Genomic DNA, 26,667 nt, shown 5'->3' with positions numbered 1-26,667 from the left:
TGCCAAATGTGTGCAAATGGGGAGCTGCCTGTATTTTTAAAAACCCACATGAAAATTCACATCTAAATATATATTTAAATGCCTATCTTAAAATATCTTTTTCTCTCTCTAGATGCTCATTTCTAATGGAGTCTTTGGGAACATTTGTTAAGTGCAAAAGCCAAGGTAGAACTACTTTCTAATCCACACATTAGTCTGGAAATGGTGGACCTGGTCTGTCAGTTCGTATCAGAATTCACTAAGATTACATTCCTTGAGCATCCTTAGCCTAAGAAAAATGCCTTGACAGGTGTACCGGTAATATCCAGTGAAGCCAATGAATGTTATTATATGTAGCTTTGTACCTCCTTTTATGAAGTGGGTTCCTGTGAACTTTTAATACCTGTAAGGGTCCCTGGAATGACAAGGTTCTGCTTCTCCTGATGGAGCATGTACTGGTGGAAGAAGCAGAGCATGCTGGGTAGAGAAGGTAGATGATGCTCTTAGGTGCCTCCATACAAGGCAGAGTTCCAGTCAAGGAAGGGAATGAAGTGGTGATTCCTTACTTTGCATCTAATGTTTGAAGAACCAGCTTGCCATTGGAATCTTTCTTCCAAGTTAACTGGGTCTCCACTTCTCTTGCTCCTTGTGTTTACAATGTTCATGGAGTGTGTGGGAGTTAACGGTAGGGGTGGTGGTGTATACTTGCTAGAAACAAATAAATTATTATTATTATTATTATTATTATTATTATTATTATTATTAATACCCTGCCCATCCAGCTGGGTTTCCCCAGCCACTCTGGGCGGCTCCCAACAGATTAAAAACAGAATAAAACAACAAACATTAAAAAATTTCCTAAACAAACAAAGCTTTCCTTCCTATTGTATGCTGTCTCTGCAACTCCTTACAAGTGGTGGAAGGAGGGAAGTCTCATTAGTGGACAGAGAAACCCAGGAGTTTTAAACATGTATGTCGACTTTACCCATACAATGTGGAGGAATAGGAGAAATTAATGCTTGTTTGCTATCGACCGGAATTGGAATCTACAACTATTTTAGTATTAATGCTTCAACATGTTTGCAGCACTGACCCGTCGCCAGAAATGTTGACTGTAGACCAATGACTCTCTTCTCCAACACAGGTCGATAATCCAACCTCTGACACCATTGGCTGTAAATACAATGTTTATATGGGGGAAAATAGCATCTCAGCTTGGGACTAATTGGATTTCTCATGTTTTGGAGGCACCAAAAGTTCACCAGACATGTTCAATTCCTTTTTAATGTTTATATTGGGCAACTTGGCAATTGGCCAAGTTACATTCGGCTTTATTTCAAAGTGGCACACAGTTGGGGGTGAGCAAGCTTATTATATAGCCTTTAAATAGAGCAGCACTTATTTATTCATGTGAGAGGGCTGAAATGAATACACCCCGCAAGAAAAAAAAATCTGCACAAAAAAGATTTCCAAAAGCTTACCTTTATCACACCATTTTGCTGATGCTTGGAATTCCAATCAACTGCATTTTTGGCACTGTTTATTACTTAAATATAACATCTTTTCTTCATACTAATTAAGGCATAATCGGGCTGCCAGTCCAATCTGACTGTATGTAATGTCATTTGTGAAGCTAGTTTGGAGTGAGGGCAATGACCTCGCTCTGAATTCATTTTGTTTACCCTCAGTGACACCATCACATACTTGAATGACTATCTGACATCGTCACTGTTAAGAGCAAGTGGATTGTTTTGAATTTGTTTATTTAACTCAGTCTCAAAAATAAACTTGGCAAGCTGTAGCAAATCTAAATGAGCTAGATCCTGCTGCCTAAAATGAAATTCATGAGATTTTAGAAGGAATTTGCTTCATGAAATAGTATACAACTCGGCATGGTCTTTTCTTCAACATTCTCCATCTGCTGACTTCCTTCTTCTACTTCAGCTCTTCAACATTGCTAAAGAAACAACTGTTATATCTTGGCAGCACAGATGGCATAATGCACAATATCATGTGTTACAATTTTTTTTTGAAAAATGCACAATATCATGTGTTACAAAAAAAATTTGAAACTGCAATACTAATAGTGGCAGTGCCACAAGTCGCATGTGCGGCAACACGCACCTACGCCTTCAGAACTTTCACTAGCACTGGTGAAACGTCTTTGTCTTCCTTTCAAATCCCTCACTTTTGCTTGAAGAGAAACCTTCAAGTACTCTTAGAATTGGGCAAAATATCTATTGTGCCTGTAAACATCAAATGACATTGTTGAGCAAGATGGAGCCAATGGCCTGACCCAATTTAATGAAGCTTCCTGTGCTTGTACTAACCAGGAACAACTAAAAGAAGCAAAGAGAATAAAAGTTTATGTTAAATAATCAAGTCGGAGAATGACTAAAGAATTCAAGCAGAGCAGGAATGGGGAATCTTTATGATACTGTGGGCCACATTTCCTTCTGGACAACATTCTGAGAGTCCTGTGTCAGTGGTGGCAAGGGCAGAGGCAAAAGGGGGGCAGAGCAATTAATGTAAACTTCACCTTTGTACAGTAGACTAGTTTCTACATAGACTCACAACCCCTCTCAGTCCTCCATCCTGATAAAGAGGCATTATCAGAGTTCAAGGACACCTTCAAGAAACCCAAGAAAAATGTTTGGGTTTAAAGCAGGACCAATGAGGATACGTGGTCTGGGGAGAATTCTAAGGGCCAGTTAAAGAGGCCTAGAGGGCAGCATTTACTCCCTCCCAGCACAAGGTCCCCCAACCCTGAAGTATGGTTGGATTTTGCATTTAAAATGGGTTACCTTAAAAATATGCAAAAACTGCAAGAGGCTGGGTTTGTTTTTTGAGCTAGCCAAATGTTTTACAGAAGAGATCCACACGTTATACAGATAAGAAATAGCAAAAAGGACTGAAGGCTCCATAAGAAAATTTGTCTTTTAGGGAGAGGTATAAGCAACTGTCCTCTCCTAATATATGAAGATAAATTGGAAAGGCCTTCTCCAGGGGAGGAAGACATTCTCCAGCCGTTTCTCGGAAGGGAGGGGGCAAAACATTAGCAATGGTCATAGCACAGCTTCTTTGACTTTTCCTAATGAGTTTTGTTGGGGTGGGGTCTGCTGCTGCTGCTGCTGCAAATGACAGCAGCAGCAACTGTGTTGACAGCCTAGCCACCATTTTGCATCACCCATAGTGTCATTCCAGGGAAAATGGCAGCCCACACAGACACACACAGAGAGAATATTAAGATATGATTCTGCAAAATGGCCTTTTTTCAGGGGTTGAGGAACAAGAAAAATCTTTTGTCTGTTACATTCTGAGCCATAGGCTTGTGCTAAATTGAATGTATATCATTAAATTAGGATTGATGGATTATTCTTACATGTTTATTGATTATTAGCTGACACTGTTCCTTTTCCTCATTCTTTTTCCTTTTGTTCTAATAAGGGGGGGGGGCAGAGAATCTCAAGTCCACCGCCCTCCAAAGGTCTTCTGAGAGCCATTTCAGCACAGCTGTGATTTTAAGATTAGAATTGCATCTTTAAAGCAGGCAAAATATACATTTAGAATATTTCTGTCTCCTATATTCTGCATATGCCAGGAAGGAACTAGATTGTCCAGGTTCCCATGCTTTCTGTTAATCATACAAATTCCGCACATTAAACCCAGGAAATTGTGATCTGTAATGTGCCTTTAGGGAAACTCTAATGGTCTCCAAGAATCTCTAGCTTAAAGTTATAGTTAGGTGTAGAGAAAGACAACTATAAAAGGGTGGGGGAGAAAGGAAAGTAGGAAGGAATTGCAATACATGCAAAGGATGATGATTCAAGATGTGGTAGCCAAAAGATAAATTGAAATTTGGGTTTAGGAAAGCATTTCTACAAAACACCACATGCAGGTTTAAATGGCATAGCAGGGGGTTGAACTAGATGACCCATGTCGTCCCTTCTAGCTCTACAGTTCTATGAAATGACAAGGTCACTTGCGGTTTCTCTTTGTATTCCACAATGGTCTGAAAATCCCCTACTTGTGCACATAAATGCACAAGCTTCTCCCTATCCACCTCATATATCATGTCCCCGGGCATGCGGTGAGCATGCTGGTATAATCTGCACCTAATTTGGGAGAGTATCCTGTTTACCGTGCCAAATCCTGCTATTGCTTTGGAGAGGTCACTACTCATTTAAGAGAGGTTTGTTTTTGTTTTTTTGTTTTGCAAAAGTCATTGTAATATTTGTGCAGAATACTTTTGTTTCCTGAACTTTATGGAAAAGTTGGAATCCCACTTCATAATCCTTTCCTTCAGAGGAAGAAGAAATGTGATTTTGGGTGGTGCAGAGATCGGATCTTGAGAAAAGAAGGCGAAGAGGGTGAGAGATTACTAGTCATATCCCTGTTGGTCTTAGGCTCCAGATTTCAGCCTCCCATTAATTTTTTTTTTATCCTGTGAGATAATAGCACTGCACATACATATGTGGGAGAAATTTGATTCAGTGACCCTACCTAATCCATGGTCTCTGAAACAATATGCAAAGTTACACACAGCCATCCCTAAAAATTGCTGTGTAGTTCTCCAGCCAAATAATGTATTCAATTATGCATATACTGAGGTAAAGTGTTTCATTAAAAAATACATAAATTAGCAATCATAACATACAATAGCCATGCTGCCTGGGCCTGATGGGAATTGTAGTCCAAAACATTTGGAGGATACTAGGTTGGTAACATAACACGACTACCTTGTATTGACTTTGACCATTGGTCCATCTAGCTCAGTACTATCAACATTGGCTGTCAGTGGTTCTCCAGGATTTTGTGGGATAACCAGCCTCATATAGCCAACATGCTTAATTCTAATTATTGCATGAATGGGTTAATGCCATACAGTAAGCTATCCTGCTGGGCTTAGGTACGTCACCCTCAACTTGGAAGGAAGGTAATCAAGCCTAGAGGCTAATCTGGTTGCTTCTACTTGTCTGCTTCGCTCTTACAAGCCATTCTTCAATTTCTCTACCAGTAATTTAGGAACTTTCACCACTGTACCTAAGCCACATTTTACTGTTATTCTGGATGCTGTATGGAAAAGCTCAGTCAATTCCACTTTCAACTTCTCCCGAATCCTAGCCTTTGACTCCATTGCCTCACTGTCCCATTGACTTATTTGCCCCACAATTCCCTACCCCAGCCAGTCAACGTATCTGTTCTTCCTTTTGTGCTACTGAAGGACATGCCTAATTTTGTCCAACTTCAGTCTTCTCCTTCCCCTCTGCTGCATCTGTATCACCTACAACCATTCAACCAGTCCTCAGTGTCACTGGTGGAGGAAGGGGGGTGCGGTGGGTGCAGTCCGCCCTAGGTGTCATCCCTGAGGGGGGGTGACATCGCTGTGCCGCCCCCCTGGGATGCTCACCCCCCCCCCCCCGCGGGCAGCTAGCCCCGTCCCTGGGTGCACAGCATGTGTGCTGTTCCGGGTGCTGGAGCAGCTAGCTCCACCTCTGCTCAGTGTTCCCATTTCTCAGGATGGACCAATTGCATAAAGGTACCATATTAAATGTCCTGCTATTACCCATTTCATTCATTGCAGTTTCATTGTTTACTCACTGTGTACAAAACAAAGGGAGCAGAGGTCTTCAAACAATGAAATCTTGCAGCTTTTCTTTGTTGCTGTTGGCTTGAAAGCTGTTGTGATGACATTATTGCCAGTGCTGTGCTTATTCTAGCTTCAACAGCTTGCTACCTTTGCAAACAAGCTGCTTTCATATTTCCTGTTCTTCGACTTAATAAATTCATTGCTAGGAGCATAAAGAAGCATTTAGAACAATTAATGATGTGCCGGATATCTGCTTGGATATATTTGCATTGACATGCCCTTTCTCCTGGGATGCCTCTGCTTCTCTGGCTAATTATTGAACTTAATTAGAACAGCTGATGGGGGGGGGGGGGACACAAGTAGCAACCAGTCTTTTAAAGTGTGTCAGGCTTACTTAGAGGTAAAGTGTTCATTAGCCTCAGTTTAGAGTCGGCAGAGGACATCACTAGTGGTAAGTTTCCCATGTGGCTCCCATCAGATTTAAATGCACACCATGTGCACTAGACTTTGTTACAACACATATATTAGTATAGTACACCAGCTGTGCACATGCCCAACCCATATATAAAACAGAGAGAGCACAACCATTACCAATGCACCCATCTTAATTTAAACATACAAGTTGATATAAGCCATCCAACTGTCCAGATAAGTATCTACACAAAATTGCCATTTAGAAGAATCATGTTCAAGTTTAGCTAGGGCAGTGAAGTCCTCAGACCATTGCACGTTGGAAGTGTTAATTGTTGGCAGATGTTTATTCTTTCACGTTTGGAATATAAGTCTCCTGGCAACCATAAGGTATGTCATGTGTAAGCCACCTTCAACATAAGAAGCAGCCCTTAGCCAATGTTTTAAATAATAAACGCTGCATGCAGATGAACTGAGAAAAATGAGAAGTGCATATACTACATATATGGGAAGAGGCAATGCTTTACTTCTAAGATGGAGGGGAACTGGATTTCTCCAGTTTCTCCATAACCATTGATAATCAAGATGAATGTTAAAGCGGATAACATCAAGTTTGCTCCCCCCCCCCACTTTTATCTGTCTGTGCCCACATGTGAATCGGAAATGTGAGGGTGGGAGGAGACACAAAGAAGCTAAAGCATAGGAAGCTGCCTTAAACAGAGTCAGATCATGGATCCATCTAGTGCAGTGTTATGTACACTGAGCACCAGTGTTTCAGGAAGGGTACATTCCCAGCTCTACCTGGAGATATTGAGGATTGAACCTAGGACCTTCTCCATGCATGCAGGATTCTTTCTCCCACAAAGCCCCAGACCATTTTGTAATTGCATATGTTCACTACTCCTTGTGTTTATGCCTTTGTTGTTGTTTAGTCATTTAAGGAAAAGGTAAAGGTACCCCTGCCCGTACGGGCCAGTCTTGCCAGACTCTAGGGTTGTGCACTCATCTCACTCTAGAGGCCGGGAGCCAGCGCTGTCCGCAGACACTTCTGGGTCACGTGGCCAGCGTGACGAAGCTGCTCTGGCGAGCCAGCACCAGCGCAGCACACGGAACACCGTTTACCTTCCCGCTAGAAAGCGGTACCTATTTATCTACTTGCACTTAGGGGTGCTTTCGAAATGCTAGGTTGACAGGCGCTGGGACCGAGTGACAGGAGCTCACCCTGCCGTGAGGATTTGAACCGCCGACCTTATGATCAGCAGGTCCTAGGCACTGAGGTTTTACCCACAGTGCCACCCGCGTCCCAGTTTAGTCATTTAGTCGTGTCCAACTCTTTGTGACCCCATGGACCAGAGCACGCCAGGCACTTCTGTCTTCCACTGCCTCCCGCGGTATGCCTACTGCTCTTTAAGTTTATCAAATCATACATGGCGTGGAGAAAGAACAGGGCTTCTCCTTTTCTCATAACACTAGAACTCATGGACACCCAGTGAAGCTGAAGGATGGAAGATTCATGACCTACAGAAGGAAGTACTGCTTCACATACCACTTGTTTCACTCACTCCCACAAGGAGGCATTGATGGCCATCAACTTGGATGGCTTTAAAAGAGGATTGGACAAATCCATGGAAGAGAAGGCTATCTATGGCTACTAGCCATGATGGACATGTTCTGTCTTTGCAGTTGGAGACAGTGTGCCTCTTAATGCCAGTTGCTGGAAACCACAGAGGGAGTCTTGCTTGTGGGTTTCCTAGAAGGCAACTGAGTGGCCACTTTGAGAGCAGGATGCTGGACTAGGTGGTCCATTGACTGATCCAGCATTTTTCCCCCTGAAATTCTGAAACGTTAAAGAATGGAGCTGTGGGGGAGTCCTGATTTATCAGTTCCTCTTGAAAGAGAACATCAAGCCATTTAGAACTCCAATCTCCAGGGAGATCTTTCAATGGGAAGAACTTCAGACTTTCTCCCCTTAGCAAATTTGAAGGAGAGAGGCTGCATGAAACACTTATGTGGGTAAGGGCATGATGTGTGTTGCCCATATCAGCTATAAACTGGGTCTCATTGTTTTCACCATGTAGGTGAATCGGGGGGGGGGGGACTTCCCCAAAGTTCCTGGCTTGGAAAATGAAAGATGTGTGAAAACCAAAGAATTGTAATGGCAACTATTCTGTAGTTTTATCTCTCTGTCTGGTTTTAATCTGCAATAATAGTCACCCATCTGAAATGCTGAGACCCATCGCGGTAATGGAAAGCTTTGCGTCTGATTTATTATAGCCTGAAATTAATTTAATCACAGTCCAATTCAGATCAGTCTGTGGCAATGAAGATGAACTACTTCTGGCTCAGTAGGCAGTAAGCTGATGTGCACAGTATACCCACTAGGCATGGCACTCTCTGCAAATACGCAGGCTAACTGTGAATGCTACAACATAACTTGCATAGGGCATGCCTGGTACTTAATTTGTGCAATGGAGGAGGGTTTGAAGTCCAAATCCATCCTGAGGGCATGCCCTGATCTTGAAAGATGGGAATGGATTGTGAGTACGCATTGTTTTAGGAGAGGCATTCTAAACAATCTGTACATAGTGGTTGGCTAACCTATGGCCCTCCAGATGTTATTCAGCTCCAGATCTCATCAGCCCCAGGCACCATGGCCAATGGTCAGGTATGGTGGGAGTTGCGGCTCGAGTGCTCAGGTTGTGCTTGGGGGTTTCCTAGAGATATCTGGTTTGCTGCTATAGGAACAGGATGCTGGACTGGATGGGCCATTGGCCTGATTCAGCGCGTTCTTCCTATGCTCTTATGTTCGTTTTCATGTAATTTTACAGGACAATTCTGTGCATGTCTGTGCTGAAGTAAGTCCCATTGAGTCCAATGAGACTTACTTCCTGGTGTGTATAGATCTGCAGCATTACAACTAAATCTTATGCACGTCTGTCTAATCTGTACATGCCAGTAGGATTGCAATTCATGTTTGGGTTTTTTTTGTTTCCACTAAATCAAAGCTCAACTTTGACTAGCAACAAGACACTCTTTGACCCAAAAACAGAGTGGTTATCACCATGTCAGGAATATAGGTTATCACCATGTTAGAAAATAGACATAACAAATACAGAATTCCAAAGCTTTTATCCCAAGTTACTAATCAAATGCATATTGAGCAAGATGGGTTTTCTGAAACACTCTTTAAACAAACTTTTTTCTGCAGAGGCTATTGTTTCCCATCCTGGTGGTTCTGTTGTTCTGACTCACCTTAAATCTGAGCTCTCCAAAGATTAGGTGACACAAGTTACTGTGAAATTATTGCTGTTTCCAGTAGATTAATGAAGAACTTAGTTATCTTCTTGTTACTGTGTAATCGTAACTGATATTTCACATGTAAGGTATAATTAAGCTGTCATGACTGAAGCTACTGAGGAGCACATGGGAGCTTTTTCTGACACCTTGCTTATTATTTGTGTTGCCTCCATTGTTCTTGGTGCCCTGTGACATGGCAGGATAGTCAAGCATCCCCATTCCTCTTATGTAACCATCCTCTAAAGAAGGAAAGAGCGCTGGTGGGCACATGGGATCCTGTCTTGCTCCTCCATTAGCAGGCAAACCAAACAAATTTATCCCCTATCCTTAACTGAGAGGGGTGCAGGACCGGGAAACCTGCCTGGATGCCTGTAGATGTCACAAATAAAATTTGGCTTGTGAAATGTAGACTAGAGGCTAAGCCCACTCGAATCAATGTGTTCATATTTATCATTGAAATCATTTTTGCCCTGCTTGTTTAACTGGAGAAAGGTGGAAGGACCCAGTGAGGCTTACAAATATCAGTGGAAGACCCTGCATTGTGCAAGGTGCAGTCCCTCCAAATGTCCCTATCTTCCAGGGATGTCCCTGATTTAAAGCTGTCCCAGTTGCTGATTTGATCCTGGAATGTCCTGCTTTTCCTTAGGACGTCCGTATTTTCATTAGATAAATTTTGGAGGATGTGGTGGGATGTCCCTATTTTCACTGGAGAAATGTTAGAAGGTATGGAGTTATCCAACCCCCGAGCCGGTTGAAGGCAACCCTGTATAGGGAAGGTTTTTTAAAATGTTTAATGTCTTATTATATTATTATATATGTTGGAAGCTGCCCAGAGAGGCTGGGGCAACCCAGTAAGATGGGTGGGGGATAAATAGTAAAATTATCATTATGCAATGGGATGTCCCTGTTTTCATCAGAGAAATGTTGTAGGGTATGAAGGTGCCTGGTCATTGTCTTCTTCTTCTTTACAAAAAACCAATAGTTTATCCTTGTTTTTCTGAGAATATATGACATTTTGCAGCAGGCTTTTGGGAAATGAAGAAATAGCAATGGAGAGAAGGGGTAAAAGTTGCTTTATGCTTGCATGAAGCCTGTTCTATAAGTGTGTGATATGAAGTAAAACTACAATGAATGACTTTGTTCTCTCGATAGGTGACCTGTCTCCACGATTTCTTCGGTGACGATGATGTGTTTATTGCCTGTGGTCCAGAGAAATTCCGCTATGCACAGGATGACTTTTCTCTGGATGAAAATGGTAATATCAATCACACTGTTGTTGTACTATCTATAAATTTGTGTGTTGTAGGAGGCAGGGGTAAAATCTTTTTATACCTTTATCAGCTTGAAGTTGGACTGCCACAGGGCTTTTTATTTTAGATGTGTGGGTGTGAATGCATGTACCAGTAAATACTAAGGGTGTGTGTCACTTCTGTGACAAGGTAAACCAAGGTGATTTGGGGAAGTCTCATATTTCTGACTTGGATCATGCAGTTAACAAGGCATTTTGAGGTGTAGCAGGCACTCCCTAAGCTAAGAGTGAGCCTGGCAGTTGAAAAATGTGCACAACCAAAACCCACCTGGAACGAAGGATGGTACTCAACCAAATAATTATGGCAGCAGAACTCGTTTTGCTTGCACAGAGGGACTCCCCCCCCCTTCTCCATAGCACCCTACACAAATCTGCTTCAGAGGGTTGAGGGTAACCACATAAAAGATTTAGTGAGCATGTGGCTAGAGGAGAAGGGGAGAAGATTCTGTTGCACAAGGATAAATCCTTGCCCTGATGGGATCTTCCCCTTGGTGCTGCTTTTAATACAATCCCAAGCTGACTCGGGAAAGTCCTAGAGCTCAAGAGGGCTAGGGGTGAATGTGGTAGGAGCTTCATTTTGTTGGACAGGTCTAACTTTTAATCACATTTGTTTTCCTGGAGCATTCGAATAACAGTGACAATTTCATTTGGATTTTTGGTAGTGGGTAAAAAACAATGGCTGGCAGTCAATGAAGTTTTACTCAGAGCAGAGCTACTGAAATTACTTGGCCTAACTTAGTCATGTTCATTATTTTAAGTGGGTCTATTCTGAGTAAAAACCACTGTATGTTTTTCCCCCACATGGATCTATGCCTCTCATTCTGCAAATCAATGACAAATTCTTCATTATATCCCCAAAAATCTAAGGTTTGGTGGACAGAAACCCACATCCAGAAACCTTATTGGAGTAATAGGGTCATTTTGGTGTGTGACATTTTTCCTACCATGGGGAAGGTTTCCCCCCCCCCCCCAATTATTCCTATTGTACTAATACCCAAAAGGTAAAGTCTTCCTTTGCTGAATAAGAACTGCAGCTACCATTTAAAAATTGGACAGGCTTCCTCTGCTGTCCAATGGAGTGACAATGCCTGCAAATGGCATCCTGTTCCACGAGAAAATGGAAAGTTATAGCTTTTATAAAATAATAATAATCAAAATATAAAAGTGCCGTATATGAAAACCATTGAATACATTTGCCTATACTTTGGCAGTCTCAATCCATTCTCAAGGTTCTGCTGTGCCTACAAATTTCATCCACTTCTGAGAAAATAAAAGGCTATAGCCATGTTTAGATTCCCTGTTATAGGGGGTGGGGGGCAGGGGACAGAGGACAGACACATCTTTGTTTTTAACAGACCTAAAAATTTGGTCCTGAATAACAAGTCAACTTGGAGGGATGCTGAATAGCTCTGAAACAGACTAGGCTGCTTCCCAAAGTTAGAAATATATTCAAATATTGTGGTGAATGCACACCTCTAGAAAAGGTGTGCTTGAATTTTATACACACAAGTGGTTGTTTTGCTGTCTGTGAGTTTTCAATATCCCCTCCCCACCAACACCAAGTCGTCGTCCAATGTTAGTTAAAGCTTACGAATTGTCCACCTGGGTGTGGCTTGTCTCACTTTTAAACTTCACAGCATATCTCCCTTGTCCACTTTGAAATGCGTGAAGAACTGAGACAAGTGATCTCCTCCAGAGAAATTGTACATGTCTTATCCAAACTGCCTCTCCAAATGTTGCTTTAGCCAAAATCCACTGACAACCTAAGAATCGGCAACCTCACCTCTTCCTTGAGAAATATTGCTAAAGCTCCTCTGTCTCCTCTTAAAAATCCTGTTTGGTTAAAGGTGAGGCCCAACATTGACTCTGAATTGTACTTTCGGAAAGGTTGTGATGGTAGCATTTGAGACGGGAAATTCTGACAGCCCAATTTTCTGTCTTGTTTGTGCCATGGCTCACTCTGTGCTGGCCTCAAGCCACTGTTAGGAGGCAGACTTGATGCCTGTATTTCATTTTTTTAAAAAAAAATATTTATTAAAGTTTTGAAAGTTACAGAAAGGAAAAAGAAAAAGAATTAAACATAACAAAACCATACAATACAATACAAAAACAAAAATATTACATATACATAACAAAAATAAAACAAAAGCAATTTAAAAAAAAAGAAACACAACCTATACTTTCAATGTTATTAACTTTCTTTTACTTGTTTCAGCGACCTCCTCACAGCTCCCTTTTTTTGTATTCCACTTCGATTAATTGTTTCAGCAAATCCTTTCCATCTTCCTCAAACTTCTGTCCTATCATTTAACTTAACAAATTAACATTATTTTTTTCCTTTAATCCAATTACAATCTATTATACTTAATTCTTTATAGCATTTCTGCTAAAGCCATGTAACTTCATTCCAACATCTTTCTAACATTCCTTAATTTTGGAATATTTCTGTAGATAATCTTTAAATTTCTTCCAATCTGATGCCTGTATTTCAAGTGAGAGGATAAAATAACCTCCTTTCAGAATATACTACTAACTGGGATGTACTTGCCTATGTAACTACGCACCAAATTTCAAATTCTCTTGTGGATAGATATCTGGAAATGCAGTCCATGAATGTAGATGTCTGGGTTTCCCACTGATTGAGCAGTTTACGCATGTTAGCATCTAATGGGCAATGACAGATTTGCCACAAGGCAGAATAGGTGGTCTCATTAATGGTGCCAACATTATACACTTCACAGGAGCGGCAGGATCTGCCAGGAAATGTCATCTCATTATAGCCATATGGATGCATTTTGTATAAGATACTTAATCACTCCCATTAATTTTTTAAAATGTTGATTTGTCAAGTGCTTCAAATGCAGGATGCCGCACCCCAAGAACCCCCCCTCTCTCCCTCTTTCTTTTTTGTAAACCAACACTGTTGAATGAAATCTCTTAAACTCAGAGAAGGCCCTATATAGCTCCTTATCCATCTTCCAAATTGAAAAGCAAATAACACTATGTAGAACAAGCAAATCTATGCAAGTTTAGCTTAAGTTGCATAATTAATACTGCTTGCAGCATTCAGCAAACTTGGCTGAGAGATGAATGGCAAAGGATTTCATCTGTCACCCCCCCCCCCTTTTCCTGACATAGATCTTCAGTCACCCCTTCTTCCCTGGCATGGATGGGGGCACTATTTTGTGGTTCACCTCATGTACCAGCCCTGATTGCATTGAGCCCCTCAGTGGGCAGATCCAATGTTTCTGGCTTCTCAGCCCTCAGTTAATTATCAGCCAACTAGGAACCTGAGCAGGAAATGTGCAAGCCACCAGGACCATAACAGGGTCCAAGGGTCTCAAGTCATAATGCATGCTTATTATACAAGCTCCAAAATGCATCCCAAGAAAACTGACTCGCCTCTTCCTCGCTGCCTCCCAATCTAAAGTCTTTGCTAGTTTACCCATCATTTCCACTTGACTGAGATGGTTTTTTGGTGGGTGGCAGCCCTTGGTTTTCCTCCCACCCCTACACACACAAAAGTCTCAGTCATCGTTTATGGAATCAGAAAGTCTTCATGAAATTTACATGTTGGCTTGCAACCAAGGTCTTATGTATATTTTAGCAGTTCTCACAGCTCCAGGGAAGCTCTCTCTCTGTCTCTCTCTCAAGACAATTTGGAAAAGAAATCCTGACAGGGCAACTTGACAGGAAGCCCAGCCTGAGGTGTCTGAACCCAAAGAAGACTGGGCATTCTGCCAACCAGTGGAACATTTTGCTTGCAGGTGCTCAGAGCTCCCACATCTCTTTTTAGGTTCTTGGGAGATGCAAAAACTAGAAGTTGTTTATTGTGCATTATGTGTTGCTAGTGAGAGCCCCATTAAAATTCCAGTGTATTAGCTTCTATTATTAATTAGAATCATAGAAACATAGAATCATAGAGTTGGAAGAGACCACAAGGGCCATCGAGTCCAACCCCCTGCCAAGCAGGAAACACCATCAGAGTACTCCTGACATATGGTCGTCAAGCCTCTGCTTAAAGACCTCCAAAGAAGGAGACTCCACCACACTCCTTGGCAGCAAATTCCACTGTCGAACAGCTCTTACTGTCAGGAAGTTCTTCCTAATGTTTAGGTGGAATCTTTTTTCTTTTAGTTTGGAACCATTGCTCCGTGTCTGCTTCTCTGGAGCAGCAGAAAACAACCTTTCTCCCTCCTCTATGTGACATCCTTTTATATATTTGAACATGGCTATCATATCACCCCTTAACCTCCTCAGCTCCCTTAGCCGTGCCCAGCTCCCTTAGCCGTTCCTCATAAGGCATCGTTTCCAGGCCTTTGACCATTTTGGTTGCCCTCCTCTAGACACGTTCCAGTTTGTCAGTGTCCTTCTTGAGCTGTGGTGCCCAGAACTGGACACAGTACTCCAGGTGAGGTCTGACCAGAGCAGAATACAGTGGCACTATTACTTCCCTTGATCTAGATGCTATACTCCTATTGATGCAGCCCAGAATTGCATTGGCTTTTTTAGCTGCCGCGTCACACTGTTGGCTCATGTCAAGTTTGTGGTCAACCAAGACTCCTAGATCCTTTTCACATGTACTGCTCTCAAGCCAGGTGTCACCCATCTTGTATTTGTGCCTCTCATTTTTTTTGCCCAAGTGCAATACTTTACATTTCTCCCTGTTAAAATTCATTTTGTTTGTTTTGACCCAGTTCTCTAATCTGTCAAGGTCGTTTTGAAGTGTGATCCTGTCCTCTGGGGTGTTAGCCACCCCTCCCAGTTTGGTGTCATCTGCAAATTTGATCAGGATGCCCTTGAGTCCATCATCCAAGTTGTTGATAAAGATGTTGAATAAGACCGGGCCCAAGACAGAACCCTGTGGCACCCCACTAGTCACTCTTCTTCAGGATGAAGAGGAACCATTGATGAGCACCCTTTGGGTTCGGTCAGTCAGCCAGTTACAAATCCACTGAGTGGTAGCATAGTCAAGTCCGCATTTTACCAGCTTTTTTACAAGAATATCATGGGGCACCTTGTCAAATGCCTTGCTGAAATCAAGGTAGACTACATCCACTGCATTCCCTTCATCTACCAGGCTTGTAATTCTGTCAAAAAACGAGATCAGGTTAGTCTGACATGACTTATTTTTCAGAAATCCATGCTGACTATTGGTGATCACAGTATTCCTTTCTAGGTGCTCACAGAGTGTTTGCTTAATGATCTGCTCCAGAATCTTCCCTGGTATTGATGTCAGACTGACTGGGTGGTAATTATTTGGGTCCTCTCTTTTCCCCTTTTTGAAAATAGGGACAACATTTGCCCTCCTCCAGTCTGCCGGGACTTCGCCTGTTCTCCAGGAATTCTCAAAGATGAGTGCCAGTGGTTCTGAGATCACATCTGCCAGTTCTTTTAATACTCTTGGATGCAGTTCATCTGGCCCTGGAGACTTGAATACATCTAAACTAGCCAAGTATTCTTGTACTATCTCCTTAGTTATTCTGGGCTGTGTTTCCTCTGCTGAATCATTTGCTCCAATTTCTTCAGGTCGGGCATTGTTTTCTTTATCGGAGAAGACTGAGGCAAAGAAGGCATTGAGGAGTTCGGCCCTTTCTGTATCCCCTGTTTGCATTTCACCATCTTCTCCTCTGAGTGACCCCACTGTTTCTTTGTTCTTCCTTTTGCTACGAACATACCCATAAAAGCCTTTTTTGTTGCTTTTAACCTCTCTAGCAAGCCTGAGTTCATTCTGTGCTTTAGCTTTTCTGACTTTGTGTCTACACGTGCTGGCTATTTGTTTGAATTCCTCTTTGGTGGTTTCCCCCCTTTTCCATTTTTTGTACACATCCTTTTTTAATCTTAACTCAGTTAAAAGTTCTTTAGATAGCCACCCTGGCTTCTTTAGGCACCTTCCATGTTTCCGTCTCATTGGTATTGCCTGAAGTTGTGCTTTTACTATTTCCCTCTTAACAAACTCACAGCCATCATGAACTCCCTTTCCTTTTAGTATTACTGTCCATGGGATCTCACCCAGCACTTCCCTAAGTTTTATGAAGTCGGCTTTCTTAAAGTCAAGAAATTGAGTCCTAGTATGCTTGGCTGCTCCTTTCCGCTGTATAGTAAACTTCAGAAGAGCATGATCACTCGCGCCTAATGATCCTTCCACTTCTACCCCACTAACCAGGTCATCAACATTGGTTAGGACCAGATCTAAAATGGCTGTTCCTCTTGTTGCTTCTCCCACTTTCTGGACAATGAAGTTGTCTGCAAGGCCAGTGAGGAATCTGTTTGACCTTATGCTCTTGGCTGAGTTTGACATCCAGCAAATATCCGGGTAATTGAAGTCCCCCATTACTACTATCTCCCTTCCTTTTGCATGCTTGGCCATCTGTTCCAGGAAGGCATCATCTATGTCCTCCGTTTGGCTTGGGGATCTATAGTAAACTCCCACAATGAGGTCCCTGTTATTCTTCTCTCCCTTAATTTTGACCCAAATGCTCTCACTTTGGCTTTGAGGTTCTAAATCTTGGATCTCTTCACAGGTATACACATCCCTGACATATAACGCCACTCCTCCTCCTTTCTTGTCTGGTCTGTTTCTCTGAAATAGATTGTATCCCTCCATTATTACATTCCAGTCGTGGGACTTATCCCACCAGGTTTCAGTGATGCCTATTATGTCATATTTAGTTTGCTGTACCAAGAGCTCAAGCTCATCTTGTTTATTACCCATGCTTTGCGCATTACTGTACAGACATTGAAGTCCATTAATCATTCCCCCGTGTCTCTTATTTAAGGATTTTTTCCTCCCATCACTAGGTTTGCGTGCTGTTTGCTCCATTCGGTCTATGATATTTGGATGATCATCTTCATCAATTGATAGACTCCTACCTTCAGGAGCACTGTCTTCCTCCCCCACATTAGTCAGTTTAAAGCCCTCCTGATGAGGTTTCTGAGATTTTTGGCAAAAACATTCCTCCCAACCGTTGTGAGGTGCAGCCCATCGCTTGCCAGAAGTCCATCTTCAAGAAACTGCAGTCCGTGATCTAAGAATCCAAACCGTTCCTGTTTACACCATTTGCGAAGCCAGCTGTTCACTTCCACTATTTTTCTCTCTCTCCCTGGGCCACGTCGTTCAACTGGGAGGACAGATGAGATGACAATTTGTGCATTTAATTGCTTCAATTTCCTGCCCAGAGCCTCATAGTCTCTTTTGATCTTCTGGAGGCTATTGCTTGCAGTGTCATTGGTTCCCACATGAACCAAGAGGAAGGGGTATTTGTCAGTGGGTTTTATGATTCCTTGGAGTCGTTCAGTTACATCTTGGATCTTAGCCCCGGGGAGACAGCACACCTCCCGAGACATCTTGTCAGGCCCACAGATCACTGCTTCTGTTCCCCTCAGTAGGGAATCCCCTATCACCACTACACGCCTCCTCTTAGGTTTGGTCGGGGTTCTTCCGTGAGCTGTCCGTTCCAAGGTCGCCTGCACGTTCCCTGAGGACTGACTTTGCTGTTCGTCTTCATATACCTGATCGACTGTAATGAGGGAGAGATCCTCAAATGGAGTCTGCTCTTCGTCTTCCATGCTAGGGGAGAGGACCTCAAAGCGATTGTGTATTTCTAAACAATCAGAGCGAACCCTGGGCTTCCTACTTCTTTGAGTCACGTTTCTCCATATATCTGGCTCCTGTGTTGGTGAACTAGCCTCCTTCTCAGGGGAGTCCCCTGTCTCCTCCTTGGTGGAGACGGTGTGCTCTGTTGCTTCCAAGAAGAGCTCCAGCTCTCTAATTCTTTGGAGCGTAGCTACACATTCCTCCAGTTGTTGGACTTTGTCTTTTAAGAGGGCAATCAACATGCAATTGCTGCAAGTAAAGCTGCCTGCAACCTTTGGCAAACATTGTGCAGGAACCGCAGGCGACTGCAGCTGTTCCCTCACTCTCCATCTTGAGAACGTGTCGTTGGGGGTGGCTACAGCGGTCTCCCCCAACAAACGTTTGAGACTAGCTCCCCTAAATCTAAAAAATGGATCAAACCGCTGCCCTGCAAGCTCTGATAAGCTCCTCCCACAGCTAATCACCTGCCTCAACAGAAACCCTGCCCCCTCTGACCTTTGCACAGGGAGAGCAGCTAATCAGCCACAAAGAAACACACAGAGGAGGAAAATTAATTAGATTTATATCTTTCCCTTCCTTACAAAAGAGCCCAGGGCAGGAAACAGACAAGCCATAAAACAGTTAAAACATCTAAAAAACAATTCCAATGCAGCTGCAGACTTGGAAAGATCTCTGCTTAAAAGGCTTGCTGAAAGAGAAAGGTCTTCTGTGGGCACCCAAAAGATGACAGAGGTGCTGCCTGTCTGATACCCAAGGGAAGATAATTATGAATGGTAGATGCTGTCACACTAAAGGCCTGATTCCTATATTGTACTATACGGACCTCCTAATAAGGTGGTATCTACAAGAGGCCCTCATCTGCAGACTTCAATGACTGATTGAGTATATAAGATGTGAGATTATCTTACAGATATCCTGATCCCATGCTATAGAGGGCTTTATACACCAGAAGCAGCACCTTGATTGCAGCCTGGTAGGTAATTGGCAGCAGTGTACATGAGAATGTGACTGTTAGAAACCACACCATCTTTGGCACATGCACACCCTCACACACCACACCATACCAGCTCTGCAGTCTGACTTGTGTGGACCAAAAGGGCTTCAGACTCCCAGGCATCTTCTCTTCTATTACCACAGCAGAGAGACCAAACAGTTGAAAGTCTCTGCAGCCACTGGTTTGGCTGTTCTAAGTCATGCTGCCCCCTCCCAAGGCAATGTGGACTGTATTCAAGGCACCTGCAGCAGCAAAATGCATCTCTCTCTAGCCCTGGCATTAAAAAAGAAACGAAAAGTCAGTAATAACAGATTCAACAACTAACAATTCGCTTTCCTGACACCTAAAAAACCTCTAATGATAGGGTCAGCCCTGGTAGCAAAAGCCAGAGTAGGGTACCTTGCAGCTGCACCCAGAATTACAGCAGTGAAGGAATAACTTCCTTAAACCAAACCCTGCCATCTTCAGGGGCAGACTTATGGCACAGGGAGAGGGAGCTGCAGCCTTGAAGTGCTGCCGCTGATGTGAGCTTCAGCCCATGTGTTATCAATAGAAAAGAGAAGCACCAGGCACCATCTACTCATGCGTAAAAGCATCGAGACTGTGTCCTCTTAGACCTTTGCCAGCCGCACACACATTGTTCACAGCAGATAAAAAGCTTAAATGAATAGAGAGAGTCATGGATAAGAATGGAGGAGGAATCTGTTTTAAATGAGTTTATACCCAGAATTTGGTGGTTCTGACTGGTCAAGCTTTGCCCACATGTTACGGCCTCTTGCATCAAGCTTCTTGTGCATGTTTATGAAAAAGCCCAACTAATTATATGCAGAGTTACACAAGCAAAAACTATGCATATGAAAAGAGTCAAACCCCACACAGTACTATATTTCTGCAGTATAATTTCATAAGAATGAATACATGAGTATTTTTATACATTGTTGTCTGTATCTGTTTATGTGCTGGTTACTTTGGAAATATATTAATATAATATGCATATAATAATGTGAGCATTGTTTGTATTCTTTTAGCAGAAAGAGTAAAAATCAAGGAGCAGGATGAGTATTAGGGGGAGAAAACCCACATCTGTATGGATAGGCTCAACATCAAGATTTCAAGAAAATTTCACCCCTTATCTCAGTCCAAGCTTTCCTTTTCAGTTGCTTGCTTAGTTGTTTGTTTGGGGTTCCCCCCTTCTAATAAATTCCTAAGGCTGCTAAACCCCCACCAGAAATACAATTAAAATATACAAGACTCTACATGTTTTTAATTAGTAAGGTTGGGCACTTGAACCCCTAGTGCCTAACATTTATTGTTAGTGTATCATATATAATTAATATTCATACCATTCCATCCAATTTTGGTATATAAATGCAAATCAGGCATTTAGAAACATAAAGACTTTAGAAACTAAAGGACATCTTTTGATCTTCCCATTCTTCAAAACGAGTAAGGAATTTGGGGTAAGGAGAAGATGCTCTGTGTTACAAATTCATATTGGGCACAGAGAAATGATACTTCCATTTTGGATGGATTGGGTGGATAGGCAGTTGAATAGATAGATAAATGCTGTTTCGAGAGGTTCAGTAGTGATGGCTAACTGGTGTTGGTCCCCAGCATTCTGAAGTACATATTGGAGTTCTGCGAGAATTGGGTTGCCGCAGTGTTGCCAGGGTGTTTGATAGGGCCTATCTGCACTATACATTTAAGACAGTATCATTCCACATTGAGCAGTCACTGCTTCCTTCCAAAATATCTGGGAATTGGGGCTGTGCGTGTGGGATAAGGATCTCCTAATGACTTTCAGCATAATGAACAAACTACAGTTCACTGGACCCTTTGGGAAAACAATGACTGTCTAAAGTGATAGGATTGTGCTTTTGATGTATAGTGCAGATGGAGCTATAATATGCATCCAACCTCCTATACAGGCATTAGAGTCTCTGAATTGGACCATGCCCTTGCCATCCTCCTTTCTCAGGCTTTATTTCACAGCTCAGCAGCTAGAATTGATATGTCTGTGGTGCCTGATGTCCTGCAGATGCATGTCTCTTACTGTGATGGCTTTTGTCATGATGACATGAGTAATTCTGCTTGCCTGACTGGCGGATAGCTGACAATGTGAGGGACATCGGCTGCTGCCTGATGTGATGTCCTGATGCTTGACAAGGCAAAGTATTCTCTATCTCATATTTCTCTCCTGCATTCACCTCCCTGCTTCTGTGCCTCTGAGCTCCTTTGAAAAAAGGTTATTCCATCTCTTTTAAATCTATTCATCTTGGCAGTGTCTTAGGGCTCCCGAGCAAGCCTGATTCTTGGAGACTGTTATAATCTTGCTTTCTGCCTCTCCAACCCCCATGCCTAGCTCTGATGGTGCGGTTCTGCATATATTGGCATTTTCCATGGTGACATTACATTATAATGCCATCTCAGAAGACGCCATATCGTTGTCGTCCCCCCACACTAATTGTAAGGAAATTTGGGGAATTTTATTGCCAACTTCTGTTCTGACTGTGTGTGTGTGCGTGTGCGCGTATCTTCTCTATTTCTCAGTAAAAAAAAAAAATACATGTAACAAACAATCTCCATATACCCTCACCACCCAAGGAACATTCCATGCATATACAAAGTAAAAGAAGACTGTATCAAGCAGCTTATAATTAATTATAGTAGTTGAGGGTCTTCTACTCTTCATCTTAACACACTGCCCCAGAGTGACCCATTGGTAGCTGGTGGGCGGGCAGGACAACATTATCCTTTCCATTGTAGTGAATACTGTTAGGAGTGCCATATGTCTGGGTTTTCCCGGAGACATGTGGGAATTGGACTGACAAAATGGCGTCTGGGCGGATTTTTGCAGAATCGGCAGAATGTCCAGGAAAACGCTAACGTATGGCAAGTAGGACAATTTAAAAAAAAAAAAAAAAGATTTTAAAATCCAAAAAAAAAGCTCCCAAACAGCCTCAACCAATTTAATGTTTCTCAAAATAATAGCAGCATATGATCCAAATGACTGCAGCGGCTTTCTTTTCTGGAGAAAGCATCAGCATCAGCAGCATCCCTTCCTCCAGCACACAGATGCAGCTTTGGCCAGAGGAGTAGTGGATGCTCTCCCTCGTCATCTCTCCAGTGCCTGCTAAGGAGAGGTTTCCAAGCGGACCTCACAGCCAGCAGTGAAGGCTGGGAGGACCCTGCAGGAGGGCCAGGGCCACCTTTCCAGCAGCCACTGCCTCCCCTCGCAGCTCTAGGGTGCAAATCACCGGCATCCCACCACCACCACCACCAACATAGAAGTCCTTGCATATTGCTATAGAGAGGTGTGTGTTTTAGCAGGGAGCAGTAACCCCCTCCACTAACGTATCTCACCAGCCAAGCTTCCTCCTCCTCCTCTGCTGACAGGCTGTGGGTGGGTGTGAGTGTGCCAGGAGCTGGTGTGCAGGAGAAGCATTGTAGGCTCGCATTGAACGTGCACAGACACTTGTGCCTCCCTGTCTGGATTTTTACTTTTGGGTGTAATTATGTTTCCAGATGCAGACATGAAAATGATTAGTAAGTCCTTAAACAATAAATTAATACGGTCATCTGTAAACAGATTTAATAAAGCTAGCCTCAGAACAGGTTGTACCACTTGTCTTGTAACAGAAGGAATTTCTTCAAAGTCTAATTTCCAAAATAATTGTACAGGTTTGCATTCCCACCACATATGGATGTATTAGCCTATCTGCTGACATCCTCTCCAACATAAAGCTTAATAATAATAATAATAATAATAATAATAATAATAATTGTATGCCACCCATCTGACTAGGTTGCCCCAGCCACTCTGGGCGGCTCCCAACAGAGTATTAAAAACACGGTAAAACATCAGACATTAAGAACTTCCCTAAGCAGGGCTGCCTTCTAAAAGTCAAATACAGTGGTACCTTGGGTTACGAACTTAATTCATTCCAGAGGTCTGTTCTAAACCTGAAACCATTCTTAACCCGAGGCGGGCTTTCACTTACGGGGCCTCCTGCTACCGCCAGCATGCAATTTCCGTTCTCATCCTGGGGCAAAGTTCGCAACCTGAGGTACTACTTGCAGGTTAGCGGAGTTTGTAACCCGAAGTATTTGTAACCCAAAGCGTTTGTAACCCGAGGTACCACTGCACAGTAGTTGTTTATTTCTTTGACATCTGATGGGAGGGGGTTTCACAAGGCGGGTGCTACTATTGAGAATGACCTCTGCCTGGTTCGCCACAGCCTCACTTCTTGCAGTGAGGGAACTGCCCGAAGGCCCTCGGAGCTGGACCTCAATGTCCCGGCTGAGCAACATTGGTGGAGACAGGTGTATAGTGTCATCTGTGAATTGTTTTAAAACTATTTTCTCTCATTTTAGCTAAATCTGACTTAAAAGGTTCTCCCCCCCGTTTTTGCCATACTGTGTTATCAATTTCACGATATAGATCTGATTCACAAATAGATTTTTATGAAATTAGATCCCCTGTTATTACATCACAGGTAATCTTTTAGATATTGGATAGCAACTTTTTTGATTCTATGTATAATTTAAAGTCAGTTGTTCAATAGTATTTAAGGGTCTAGTGGCTTGAGATAATACTGCTGGGTTAGCAAGGAAATGTATAATTTGATGTATGGACAGCGAACTGATTTCAAGGTCACCAAATTGCATCATTTTCTGTACTCCAGTAAGAGGTTTCATTCCCTTATAGAGGTCTCTTTTTGTGCATAGTCCCTTTTGTTTCCAGCCTTTGAAATGTGTTTCTCTAGAACTGTTACAAAACGAATAATTGTATAAATTACTGGGGCCAAATTTTTTGATCTTGAGGTTCAAACTTGTAAGTCTGCTAAAAAAAAAGGGACTCGGTATATTGTTGAGGACAATAGACTGGTAAGTTAAATAGGGTAAGGTCTTAGCTCTGTTTTTATTAAAACAGATTATTTTTTCATTATTACATGTGCAGGATCATGGTCATAATAATCCATAATAAATTTGGGGTCCCAAGTCCTCCCATACGTGTTGATTTATTTAAATTGGATTCTGCCATCTTAGTTTTTTGCTTTGCTGTTTAAAGTTAATTGAGTTAAATTCTGTTTGTTTGTTTTTTTAAATAATAATTATGGGTTTGATCAGGGCATCAAAATTATTTTTCTTGCAGAAATATTCTGTAGGGATCTTCTTTTTTTATATAAAGTGCATTGGAAGGGAGTTAGCCGAAAACACACCCTCCTCAAGAGAAAGAAAGAAAAAATCCCAGCTACCTCAAACAGCAGCAACAAACATCATCATTTCATTTTGGCATTATTAATCATTCCATTTTGGCGAGCGTCCCAGGGGGGCCATGACACCTGGGGTGGATTGCACCCACTGCACACCCTTCCTCCGCCAATGCCCACATGCTTACATTATAATAAACAAACAAATAAATAAAAATACATCACACAAGGGAAAGGGGGCAAGGAGGGAAGAGAATAAAAGCAAAAAAAAACCCTCAAGCCCCCGTGTTTAGACAGGTGTTCCTATCTCTCCCACTGAGGCAGCCTGACAAAATGGCTGCCCTCAGATGACAGTGGAGGTAGAGAAGGCCTAATGGAGATGGTCTGTTGTAGCTCTGCTTCTCAGCTCTCCCAGTAGCTGCCCTTGATTGGCAGTCTCCTTTACCCATAAAATAAATAAATTGAGATCCCACTCTCACATATACACACTGACTCACCCACCCACCCCTTGAGCCTTAAATTAGTTATGCAATTTCTATCCAATCAATCAATGCTATTATGAACATCTACTGGTGTTTCTTAAGGGAATAAATTACGGCCTTGTGCTTTAGAGCAAGATCTACAGCCCCACTTGCAGTTTTAATTATTTCCTTCATTGCTATAGTGAGGCCTCTACTCTCAAAGCAGTAGCTACATTCTGCCACTCCTTGCTAAGTTCCTTTTAAAAATTGCTGTAAAAGCTCAACAGTTGGAGCTAATTCCTTCCCAGGCGTGATTTGATTTTCTTGCTATTACAGGCCACTCTCCATTCACTGCTGGCCTGAAATTTTTAGATTAGCTGATCACAATGGGAAATAGGACTTTTTTTCTCTTTCTCGCCTCCAAGGCTCTGAAGCATTGTTTTCTTATGCTAAATCTGCAATAGCACACTGAGGGCTGATTAAGGTTGAAAAGTATTTTAATTTGGTGGCGTGAGTGGGATTAGATAATCTAAACCACCATTTTATGTGATGATATCATCACACACACCCCTTGGGTGTATAAGATTACTTTGTTCCCAGCTCACACCTTGCAATCCAAATTGTGGGTTTGCTGCAGAATCTGTAGGTTAAATATCTGCATAGTTATATGCAATATGTTGTTTGGGATTAGATAGTGCCAGGAATGATATCATAGTAATTAGACCAGGTTTTCCAGGAGAAAGTGTTGGGGCAAAGGGAAAACTGCTTGGGCCCTAGCAAGTATGAGACAAGTGGGAAACCACTTGAGCCCGTGCTTTCTAAGACAAGTGGAAGTATGGTCAAGCCATTAGACAAGGCTTGCTAAGAAGTGGGGGAGGCATGGCTCCACCACCACCAGGATGGATATACTTCCTTTCCTGCGAGGAAGTCTGGATGTGTCAGAGGGCTGGAAGTTCCTGTTAAACCTGCAGCTGCTGTCCATAAACCAAGTAAGCACTGGTCAAGAAGAATCAACTCCAGAACTCTTCAGGAGTCCAGGGAGATGGAAGACAGCAGAAACAAGAGATTGGGGAAAGAAGAGGAAAATTCAGGTTGATTTAATTGACATTGGCTCTCTAAGGTTTCAGGCAGAAATCTTTCCTACCTGAGGATTCCAGGGACCTTTCAAATGCAGATCATGTGCACTACTGCTGAACTATATAGGCCTCCCTCAATGTATAATTGTAATGCCATGCTTAAAAACAACAGCATACTACCATCTCTCTAGGTCAGTCTTGCTCAAACTCTGCCCTCCAGATGTTTTTGGCCTACAAATCCCATGATCCATAGCTAGCAGGACCAGTGGTCAGGGATGATGAGAACTGTAGTCTCAAAACATCTGGAGGGCCGAGTTTGAGGAAGCCTGCTCTAGCTGCTGCAGATATGTAAGACACTTAACGGATCAATGCAATCACTTACTTTGGTTTTGTATGTTGTTTATCAGAGTGCCGGGTAATGAAAAGCAACCCTCCAACTACTCCAGGCAGCAAGTCCTCCCCAACACCTCAGAAGAGCTCTGCAAAGAGTCCAGCTCCTGTGCGCCGGAGCAAATCCCCAGCTGATTCAGGTAACCATCAGGATGGTGAGTGACACTTCTTTTCCCAGCAGATAAATGTTGGCTCCACCTGGATCTGGGTGATAAGTTAGCATCAGGGTCACTGAGTCATACATTTCTCACTCATGTGTCACACAGGGCTGGCAACAGGAGCTTTGTGTCTTTAGGCATCTGACAAGGTCCATAACCTGGCAGAGATTGTCTAGAGAACTGGCTCTGCCT

General features: G+C 42.6%; 1 protein-coding gene and 1 long non-coding RNA gene across 5 annotated transcripts in view; one reads left to right on the top strand and one right to left on the bottom strand.

Annotated features, from left to right (window-relative positions):
- The window catches only part of DCX (doublecortin), a 106,033-nt gene that overhangs the window by 62,277 nt on the left and 17,089 nt on the right, over positions 1 to 26,667 (top strand). The window contains exons 4-5 of one of the 3 annotated variants that reach the window (XM_081847196.1): positions 10,430 to 10,532; positions 26,335 to 26,457. In XM_081847196.1, coding sequence (XP_081703322.1) covers positions 10,430 to 10,532; positions 26,335 to 26,457 — 226 coding nt within the window. Of the gene's footprint in view, positions 1 to 10,429; positions 10,533 to 26,334; positions 26,526 to 26,667 lie in introns of all 3 variants that reach the window. The other 2 variants (XM_081847195.1, XM_081847197.1) reach the window with 2 other exon arrangements.
- Positions 1,447 to 26,381, bottom strand: LOC309333645. Of its 2 annotated transcripts, XR_014152633.1 has the most exons (4): positions 26,310 to 26,381; positions 19,248 to 19,450; positions 5,581 to 5,771; positions 1,447 to 1,936 (listed from the first exon to the last, which is right to left on the bottom strand). It is a non-coding gene; the product is annotated as an uncharacterized lncRNA (long non-coding RNA). The 2 variants fall into 2 exon arrangements; XR_014152634.1 differs by lacking the exons at positions 1,447 to 1,936; positions 5,581 to 5,771 and having other exon boundaries at positions 18,732 to 19,450.

The sequence above is a fragment of the Podarcis erhardii genome (genome assembly GCF_964252035.2).
Source record: "Podarcis erhardii genome assembly, chromosome: Z".
NCBI lineage: Eukaryota > Metazoa > Chordata > Lepidosauria > Squamata > Lacertidae > Podarcis > Podarcis erhardii.
This window is presented reverse-complemented; position numbering and strand designations above follow the sequence as displayed.